General features: G+C 43.5%; 1 protein-coding gene across 1 annotated transcript in view; it reads right to left on the bottom strand.

The window, feature by feature from the left end:
* Positions 1-4,897: 4,897 nt before the first annotated feature.
* Positions 4,898-10,202, bottom strand: part of LOC124873810 (guanine nucleotide-binding protein G(q) subunit alpha-like) — a 31,092-nt gene continuing 25,787 nt past the window's right edge. The window contains exons 6-7 of the mRNA XM_047374777.1: positions 9,880-10,033; positions 4,898-9,443 (exon numbers count right to left, since the gene is read on the bottom strand). Coding sequence (XP_047230733.1) covers positions 9,253-9,443; positions 9,880-10,033 — 345 coding nt within the window. The 3' untranslated portion in view covers positions 4,898-9,252. The remainder of the gene's footprint in view (positions 9,444-9,879; positions 10,034-10,202) is intronic.

The following is a 10,202-nucleotide window of genomic DNA, read 5'->3' as shown; positions in this document are numbered from 1 at the left end:
CTAGTGGACAGATCGGGGAATGAGAGGATGACGGTGCTGTCGGGGGTGAACTGGCAGGAAATTAACAAATAAATAGATAAAATGAAACAAAAAAACAATCAAAAAACGTTAAACTGATCTATTACTTATAATTTTAACTAAACATTTTCTCTTCATAGTTTTTACTGGTTAATTTACAAATCCACTGATGTATTTCTATTATTTTTAATTTACTTTGATACTTCCTTTTGTACCTCTTGACATTTTCCAAAATTTTTATTCGTATTATATGTAACAGAAAAACATAAATGCACACAGGCTCGTATAGTGGAAGGAAAAGAACACATGGTTTTAAATTTTTTTCACACTACAAATCTGAATATGTGGCATGCTTGTATTATATTCCAACCCGTTTACTCTAAATCCACTAAATAAAATCCAGCACAGTCAGTTGCCTTCAAAGGTCACCTAATTAGTAAATAGGGTCCTCCTGTGTGTAATTTCATCTTGGTATGAATGCAGCTGTTCACTGATGACCCCAGAGGTTTGTTGGAGACCTTGTGCAGACCAAAGAACTCACTGGACAGGTCAGGAATAAAGTTAAGTTTAAAACAGGGTTAGGTTTTAAATCAAGAGGGATAAAACCTGTAAGGTGCCGCAAAAGACCAGAAACTGGGCTACGTTGGATCATCTAAGCATATACATATATTAGAATGACCCAGTTTCAGCCCTAAATTCAACAGAGAATATGTGGCAAGACAGTAATGATTGTGGTGGGTGGTCAATGTTATTCAGAAACAGAATATATTTTCTTTATTACAACATTCACACTTCTTAAATAGGAAGCGAGCGATATACAGATAAATCCGATTTGATTTGTTCAGAGAACTAAAAAGGTCAAGACAGCTTCGAATCATATGTCCTAAAAAATACAAATCATAACACACAGTAAATATAAGAAGACCTCTTTATACGACACATTAGGAATAAAGATGTAAACATAATGGATTGGCTGTTTGGTTCTGCACTGCCTCGAAACAAGACCACCCTGGGTTCAAATCCTAGCTTGAGCCTTTGGAATTTATCTTTCTAAAACACGTGATTAAGTGAAATTGGACAAATGAGTCTGCAATCTTAACACGAACTTATTGGCAGGATGGTACCAAAGAAGAAACTTTGAGTTTTAAAAAAAGGAAAAGATAATAAAAATGCCTTCTGAACAAGGTGGAGTGTGGCAGTAGATGTTGGATGGTCCCAGTTGGCCATGTTGATAATTAGAATAAACACAAGTTGATTGTTCCCCCAGTGGGCCCACCACCTGCAGGGGGAACCGTGAGGGACCGGTGCAAAGAGGATTGGGTGGCGGACGAAGGTGGAGACCTCAACGGCCCGATCCCCGGATGCTTAGGCTGGCTCTAGGGACGTGGAATGTCACCTCGCTGGGGGGGAAGGAGCCTGAGCTTGTGCGGGAGGTCGAGAGATATCGACTAGAAATAGTCGGGCTCGCCTCCACGCACAGCGTGGGCTCTGGAACCCATCTCCTTGAGAGGGGTTGGACTCTCTTCTACTCTGGAGTGGCCCACGGGGAGAGGCGGCGGGCTGGTGTGGGTTTGCTTGTTGCCCCCCAGCTCAGCCGTCTCGTGTTGGGGTTTACCCCAGTGGATGAGAGGGTTGTATCCCTGCGCCTTCGGGTTGGGGAGAGGTCTCTGACTATCATTTCAGCCTACGGGCCGAGTGGTAGTGCAGAGTACCCTGCCTTCTTGGCGTCCCTGTCGGGGGTGCTGGAAAGTGCCCCTCCCGGGGACTCCATTATTCTGCTGGGGGACTTCAACGCCCACGTGGGGAACGACAGTGACACCTGGAGAGGCGTGATCGGGAGGAATGGCCTCCCCGATCTGAATCCGAGTGGTGTTTTGTTATTGGACTTCTGTGCTAGTCACGGATTGTCCATAACGAACACATAAGGGTGTCCATCAGTGCACTTGGCACCAGGACACCCTAGGCAGGAGGTCGATGATCGACTTTGTTGTCGTATCATCAGACCTTCGGCCGCATGTTTTGGACACTCGGGTGAAGAGAGGGGCTGAGCTGTCCACTGATCACCACCTGGTGGTGAGTTGGATCCGCTGGAGGAGGAGAAAGCTGGACAGACTCGGCAGGCCCAAGCGCATAGTGAGGGTCTGCTGGGAACGCCTGGCGGAGCCCTCGGCCAGGGATGTATTCAACTCCCACCTCCGGGAGAGCTTCGACCAGATCCCGGGGGATGTTGGAGACATAGAGTCCGAGTGGACCATGTTCTCTGCATCTATTGTCGATGCTGCTGCCCTTAGCTGCGGCCGTAAGGTCTGCGGTGCCTGTCGTGGCGGCAATCCCAGAACCCGGTGGTGGACACCGGCAGTAAGGGATGCTGTTAAGCTGAAGAAGGAGTCCTATCGGCTGTGGTTGGCTTGTGGGACTCCTGAGGCGGCTGACGGGTACCGTGAGGCCAAGCGTGCTGCGGCCCGGGCTGTGGCAGAGGCAAAAACTCGGGCCTGGGAAGAGTTCGGTGAGGCCATGGAGAAGGACTACCAGTTGGCCTCGAAGCGATTCTGGCAAACCGTCCGGCGCCTCAGGAGGGGGAAGCAGTGCTTTGCCAACACTGTTTATAGTGGGGGCGGGAGACTGCTGACCTCGACTGAGGACATTATCGGGCGGTGGAAGGAGTACTTCGAGGATCTCCTCAATCCTGCCATCACGCATTCCGTGGTGGAAACAGAGGCTGGGGACTCGGGGTTGGACTCTTTCATCACCCAGGCTGAAGTCACCGAGGTGGTTAAAAAGCTCCGCGGTGGCAAGACTTCGGGGGTGGATGAGATCCGCCCTGAGTACCTCAAGTGTCTGGATGTTGTAGGGCTGTCAGGGTTGACACGCCTCTTCAACATTGCGTGGCGGTCAGGGACAGTGCCTCTGGACTGGCAGACTGGGGTGGTGGTCCCCCTTTATAAGAAGGGGGACCGGAGGGTGTGTTCCAACTACAGGGGGATCACACTCCTCAGCCTCCCTGGTAAGGCCTACGCCAGGGTATTGGAGAGGAGAGTCCGACCGATAGTCAAACCTCGGCTTCAGGAGGAACAGTGTGGTTTTCGTCCCAGCCGTGGAACACTGGACCAGCTCTATACCCTCTACAGGGTGCTCGAGGGTTCATGGGAGTTTGCCCAACCGGTTCACATGTGTTTTGTGGACCTGGAGAAGGCATTCGACTGTGTCCCTCGTGATGCCCTGTGGGGGGTGCTCCAGGAGTATGGAATCGGGGGCCCTTTATTAGGGGCCATCCGGTCCCTGTACGAGCGGAGCAGGAGTTTGGTCCGCATTGCCGGCACTAAGTCGGACCTGTTCCCAGTGCATGTTGGACTCCGGCAGGGCTGCCCTTTGTCGCCGGTCCTGTTCATAACTTTTATGGACAGGATTTCTAGACGCAGCCAAGGGCCGGAGGGGGTCTGGTTTGGGGACCAGTGGATTTCGTCTCTTCTTTTTGCGGATGACGTGGTCCTGCTGGCCCCCTCTAGCCAAGACCTACAGCATGCGCTGTGGCGGTTCGCAGCCGAGTGTGAAGCGGCTGGGATGAGGATCAGCTCCTCCAAGTCCGAGGCCATGGTACTCGACCGGAAAAGGGTGGCTTGTCCTCTTCAGGTTGGAGGGGAGTTCCTGCCTCAAGTGGAGGAGTTTAAGTATCTCGGGGTCTTGTTCACGAGTGAGGGAAGAATGGAGCGGGAGATCGACAGACGGATCGGTGCAGCTGCCACAGTAATGGGGGCACTGTGCCGGTCCATTGTGGTGAAGAGAGAGCTGAGCCGAAAAGCAAAGCTCTCAATTTACCGGTCGGTCTACGTTCCTACCCTCACCTATGGCCATGAACTTTGGGTCATGACCGAAAGAACGAGATCACGGATACAAGCGGCTGAAATGAGCTTCCTCCGTAGGGTGGCCGGGCACTCCCTTAGAGATAGGGTGAGGAGCTCGGCCATCCGGGAGGAGCTCGGAGTAGAGCCGCTGCTCCTCCACATTGAGAGGAGCCAGTTGAGGTGGCTCGGGCATCTATACCGGATGCCTCCTGGACGCCTTCCTCGGGAGGTGTTCCAGGCACGTCCCACCGGGAGGAGGCCCAGGGGACGGCCCAGGACACGCTGGAGGGACTATGTCTCTCGGCTGGCCTGGGAACGCCTTGGGCTCCCCCTGGAGGAGCTGGAGCAGGTGTCTGGAGAGAGGGACGTCTGGGCGTCTCTGCTGAGTCTGCTGCCCCCGCGACCCGGTCCTGGATAAGCGGAAGACGACGAACGAACGAACAAGTTGATTGTTTAGTGAACCCCAGTTTTTTTTTTTTTTTTTTTAAAGGAAAATATTACATATATCGTTTCAATAAGACAAACTAATACAGAGCTGGGTGCTGAATCAGTCAATCTGCAGTCCTGTCGACAGGGTAGAAGTTGAATAATATATATTTAAAAAAAAAGTATCCATGTTTTCTCTACAGTCAGTTTTTAATCCTTGACATTTCAGTTAACACACCTAGGATTTGGAGACTAGTCACGATTGGGCTACCAAAGAGAAAGCTGCCTGCTGCAGCGTTATTCTGTGACTATATTAACACTGGATTGTACTTGAAGTATCTCATCTTGTATTACCGACCTATAAACTGTTATATGCAGCAGCTTACATTCTGAATTTCTGCTATATTTTAGTGATGACTCTTGATCTTTTCCTGCATTAAAAGTGGAGTCATTGTGGGTGCTTCAAGAAAATAAGTGAAATGTATAAAACTCAAACTAAAGGATTTTTCAGAAAAGTTGTGCCAATAACTGGGACTAAAACTTTAAAATAATCATGTTTCTCCAGAAAGTAGAGCATTTAACACATTAGTAAATGTACAAGGATGCAAGAGGAGAGTATAGGAACATAGTTTATTCCAATTGAACACAATTAAAAGGAAAACAAAATGTAAAAATCATCATTTTTCATGTTTGAATGAGGTTCAGGCAACAATGGTTGAAAAGAAACATACAAAAAGAGAAATATGGCTAAAATACTGTAAATTAAGAACCATTTTCACCCTTCTCTCACCAGTGATGCATGAACAGTTTCTCACCTACCTAAATCCTCCCCCAACCTGACAAAAACACATGCAAATCAATTGACACTTATCTTAAAAACAGCAGTTCATCATTAATCTTAAATATATAATAGTGTATTTTTTTTCTTGTTAATTAATCATATACTTACTGTTTGCTTTAAAAAGTAGGCCGTGGAACTATACAGGCCCTCTGATTTTTCACAACATCGGCACTTGTTAGGAGTCTGGCTTTACAAAGAAAGGGGATTGGCACACATTGTACAGAATTTACATTTGGTATACTTGAGAAAAAAAAAGCATTACTTTCAATTTATACACCACTACACAAACTTAACTGTTGGTTTAACAACAAAGAAAAAGTCATTAAAGTGGTCCACATGTTAAGGTGTGTAAACCTTATAAAAGAAAACCGAACAAGAAGCAAAGAGAGCTTTTAATAAAAAATAATCATTGTGCTTCCATTCCTCTGACCAGGATGGAGCTCAAGCTTAAGCAATTGTGTATACACACACATATCTCATAGTACCAACAATTTTTCAATGGACATCTACATAACAAATGCAAGCCCATTGCAGTGTTGCAGTTTCAATGTGGGCAGCCCACCAAGTCCACTGTTCAATCAAATGAAAAAGAAGGTGGGAAAAACTGGATGTAAACACTCAGCAGAATCGTCCACTTCTTTACTTCTCTGTTCCAGTACCTTTACTTGGTAAGCACTTCCATAAAAAGGACTAATACTGAGGCTTCTCCTTTCTAAACATGTTTGATATCTTTTGATTGTTTTTGGCAGTCTTTTGTACTGGATTGTCGACCCAGCCACTTTGAAAGTTGTTTCACAAGTAGAATAAAGCAAATAAAGTAGCGATGCAGAAGGATTTAAAATGAGTGACCCAGCTCATCTGGTAGCTCTGATCACTATAGTATAGCCATGCTACTATCACTGTTGCCCCCTTTTTAAGTCTAGTTCGAAATTTCACAGGCTACGTTTTCTGCATGATGAAAACTGATGAAATGGAGGAGGATAAACCACACACACAGCTTTAAGATAGTTCGCTGCAATGTGGGAGAGCAGAGTGCTTCCTGAAAGACGGAGAGTTTACAAACACTAAAATCATTGTGTCATCCACATAACGCAGCATGTATCGTTTTCCTAAACACTGCAAAGGCCTGCCAGGTAACCATGTATGTTAAAGATTATCCATAAAACTAACTTGTGAGTATGAAAAGAATAATATACACCAAATCATTTCGCTTTTGGCTCGAGCATCATGCATGAAATATCTGGAGCCAAATAAACAACTTGTACCTCTGAAACATTCACCATAAGAGGAAAACATATGTGGCACTCAGGGTTTTCCATTTCAAAGTTCCTACCTCTGGTCTAAAATTCCTAGATTTTTCCCGCAGGTTTTATACCGTTCCAGTACACGCCATTTACTCTATGCTGTTCATTTAAATCATCAACAATACTATGGCAAAATAGATCAAAATCTGTTTCATCAAGTTAATTTGTTTTTAACTCTACTCTCAAGCTACAGTTACTAATCTTCAAGCCATTTTCTTAAATGTGCTATAATATAAACCTTAAACTTGACATTGACATTAAAAAGCACTTCATTTATCAGAAATTCTGATTTGTTTTTCCTTTAAGGTGATTGAATAAGAACTGGCCTTGAACTGTGAACATTTTTTACTGTGTAACCTATTTTCTTTTTCCGTGGTTTCCAAACTTGGAAAAATGATTAAGTCAAATTCCACTCTCTTCAAGACTGTGTAGGAACCTGGAAATATCCATCCCTCTTGTTGACTAGTTCACAACACAAATGGTTAAAATGAAAACGAAACGCACAGCTATGTTAGCAAGTCGATACTTGCAATACATCGTAAAGGTTCCAACTTCTCAATAATAAAGACTTACAGAAAATCTTGACAACTGTTATTTTATAAGACTCTACATGTTTTAGTATTGTTTTAACATTCATATGAAGATCAATTTGTCTTGGACCTTCCATCAAAGGGGTCGATGCCAAAGTCCAACATGGAAACACTGCAGATTTAGAGGCAAATGCACATTTAATGGAAAATTATGAAGGTCGAACAGAGTCCATCAGAATTACTGGACAATACAGTCCAATAGCTAGGGCGCCGAATGGACCTAGAGGAAACTCCTCTTTCCTTTTCATCTAAAGTCAAAAAGAAAACTGGACTGTGGCCAGACTTCCTGCAGAGGCATCACCATTCCTCCATTGACCTCCCTGAATTTGCAGCAGACATCATAAACAGAAACATCCAACTCAATTCAGCTGCCTAAAATCCTCGACCCATTCTAGTCATCAATTGCACCTTTAGCTCTTTGTCCTCTATAGAGTCATTTGGACTTAACCAATTCTGCTAGGAGTAGCCCTTGTGATGAAAAAGTTATGAAAACTCACCTGAATTACATCGTGAAGACAAAATTAGCAATCACTCATCTTAGAGAAGTATTTAAAACAGCTACCCGACAAGACGCACGATATGGGATTTGTACCAATAGCTGATGCATATCCTTAGAAAATTTCCCAAAAGTTTGCAAGGATCTTTAAACAGTAAATATTTATCCATCAAGTTTTCTTTTTTTGTCTGTTTTGAGTTGCATAAAGCACAAACCTGACATTGAAAAAATGCCCCCCCAATCAGCAATTACATCAAAATCTGACCCGCAAAAACTAAACATATGACATTTCATTAGAAAGACAGAACAATTGAATATTTTACAGCAGTATAAAACTTTCTCCCATTAGCAAAGGTGGAAAAAAGACTGCGCTGAAATAAGGTTTGAAATACTGAATCAACAGACCTGCGATAAATAGAAAAAGACCCTATTTGATCACCGCATGTCTGATGTCGCCAACGGCAAAAGAAATAGCCCTATGAATGTTCAGGACCAACGAAAGCTTAAACCAGGAGCCTAAAAGCTGTAGTCCACTGATCTCTTACCATTGTAGTGATCTGGAATAACCAACTGTATTTTAAATATATATAGCAGTACTATTACATGACCAAATCAGAATTTTTAGACATTTAAAAATACCACAGAGGAAAAATGGGTATCTAACGTGAAAACAGTTGTAATTAATTTTAACATCAGATACTAAATTTCTTTTCTCAGTATTTAAAATTTTAACAATGGACATGATACTGGTGATATATCTATATTTAAAGAGAAAAATAATAATAATCGACCGGCAGCTAGTTTGAATTTGGCATGGAAGTAACTCCACCTACAGTAACAAATACTACTAGTGTTATCACTGTTTGATCATTTGTAAAATTGAGAAATAATTAAAGAGGAATAAGTTTTTCCTTTGCACTTCTTTGAGTGGTCCTCCAATTTCATTTTGGCAGACAACTAATGGCAGAAATAATGGGCCCGTGAAGGTAGCGTTTCGGAGTATGTCTGAAGTAAAGAAAACATTTAGTCATCTCTGTAAAAGCCCCTCACTCTGGGTGAGCAGCATCAAAACCTTATTTACATTGAATAGAGCTCATCTGCTCTGGTGGAGATCAGGCTGATTGAAAAGAAAAATACAAACAATTTAAGTTCCAGGGAACTAAGTACCTGACTGCACCTCAGCATCGCCTTGTTGCAAAATTTCAAAATTAGTTAGCCTTTGCAGATGAGCAGAGTCCAGTAATCTGCAGCCTGGTGTCATGAACTCACACTCTAGTGTATAGCATGCATGAGAGAGCCCTTTGTCCACAAAGGCTTGTTCTACCCAGAGAAGGCCCCCCCATCTACCTCCACTACAAAAACCAATGATAATGTAGCATAGAAAAAAAGTGAGCCAAACGGAGGGCCGAGAGGCATGTCGGAGGCATCCACAAAGAGGACAAGTAAGCGTTCTGTTTAAATGTGTTTCATCTGTGACTGTGCAAGACCAGCGGTTAGTAAAAACCACAAAACAGAAAAATCCTTTCTTTAAAATGGCAACAGACCCAACACTTGCATGGGGGGAAGGAGCAAAAAAAAAAAAAAAAAAAAAAGGATAGCATTGGTCTGGTAAAGAATGAAGCAATGCTCGTCTCTTTGTGCAGTAGTGTGTTTCATGCAGATGCGCGTCTCTGGAGGGTAACTCCTGCACCAGGTGTGTCTGAAGAGGCTCGTGTCTCGCCTGCGGATCCTCAGTTCACACCAAGTTGTACTCTTTAAGGTTGAGCTGCAGGATGGTGTCTTTGACGGCCGCGAAGACGAAGCGGATGTTCTCCGTGTCGGTGGCACACGTGAAATGTGAGTAGATTATCTTGTCACTCTCAGGGTTCAAGTCCACAAACATCTTCAGGATGAACTCCCGACCTGCCTGACCGTCCCGCTGCGGACCTGGGGAAAAAAAAGAACCATCTCATGATTACTCTCAATACATATATTTTTCCCTTTTATTCTCCTAGACACCAGCTATTAACGTTGTTTCTTTTGGGTCAATTTTTCCCAAATAATGGACATACAAATCATTTGCAAATCAGTGCTTCTAAAGTGGGATGAAAGCCAAAAAAGTGACAGGAAACCATAGTGAGAAGCTTAAACAAAAGTGACATAGTAAAACAATGTGTGGGGTTGATTAGCATTAACTTTAATTTTGTATTGTAGTGCATATAATAACCACAAGGTGTCACTCAAAAACAAAACATATACACCAGCAGTTTAAAGGTTAAAAAAAAAAAAAAGAGTACAACACGTTTTTTTTTGTTTTTTTTTTTTATTAAACTAAATCTTTGTCTATGTGGAAAAAAAGTCCAAAGTGAAATAATCTGATTACCATCAAACTCTGGAAAATAGTCGACCAGGTGAGAGTACATGATCTTCTCCTCCAGCAGGTCCTTCTTGTTGAGGAACAGGATGACAGAGGAGTTTTGGAACCAGGGATATGTGATGATGGTCCTGAACAGGGCTTTACTCTCCTCCATACGGTTCTAACAGGGAACAGAGATGGAGAAAGGAGCACAAAGATAAACCAGATGACGATGAGTTTAGGATACTACACAAACATAAAGGGAACTACAAGCAGTTACCACAGTTTAAATGCAAAAACAAATTGGATGATTTCTGAACAAACAGTGTACCCAATCATCTACATCTTCG

Source organism: Girardinichthys multiradiatus, chromosome 9 (genome assembly GCF_021462225.1).
Source record: "Girardinichthys multiradiatus isolate DD_20200921_A chromosome 9, DD_fGirMul_XY1, whole genome shotgun sequence".
NCBI lineage: Eukaryota > Metazoa > Chordata > Actinopteri > Cyprinodontiformes > Goodeidae > Girardinichthys > Girardinichthys multiradiatus.
The sequence above is the reverse complement of the archived record's forward strand: the minus strand, read 5'-3'. Positions and strand labels throughout refer to the sequence as shown.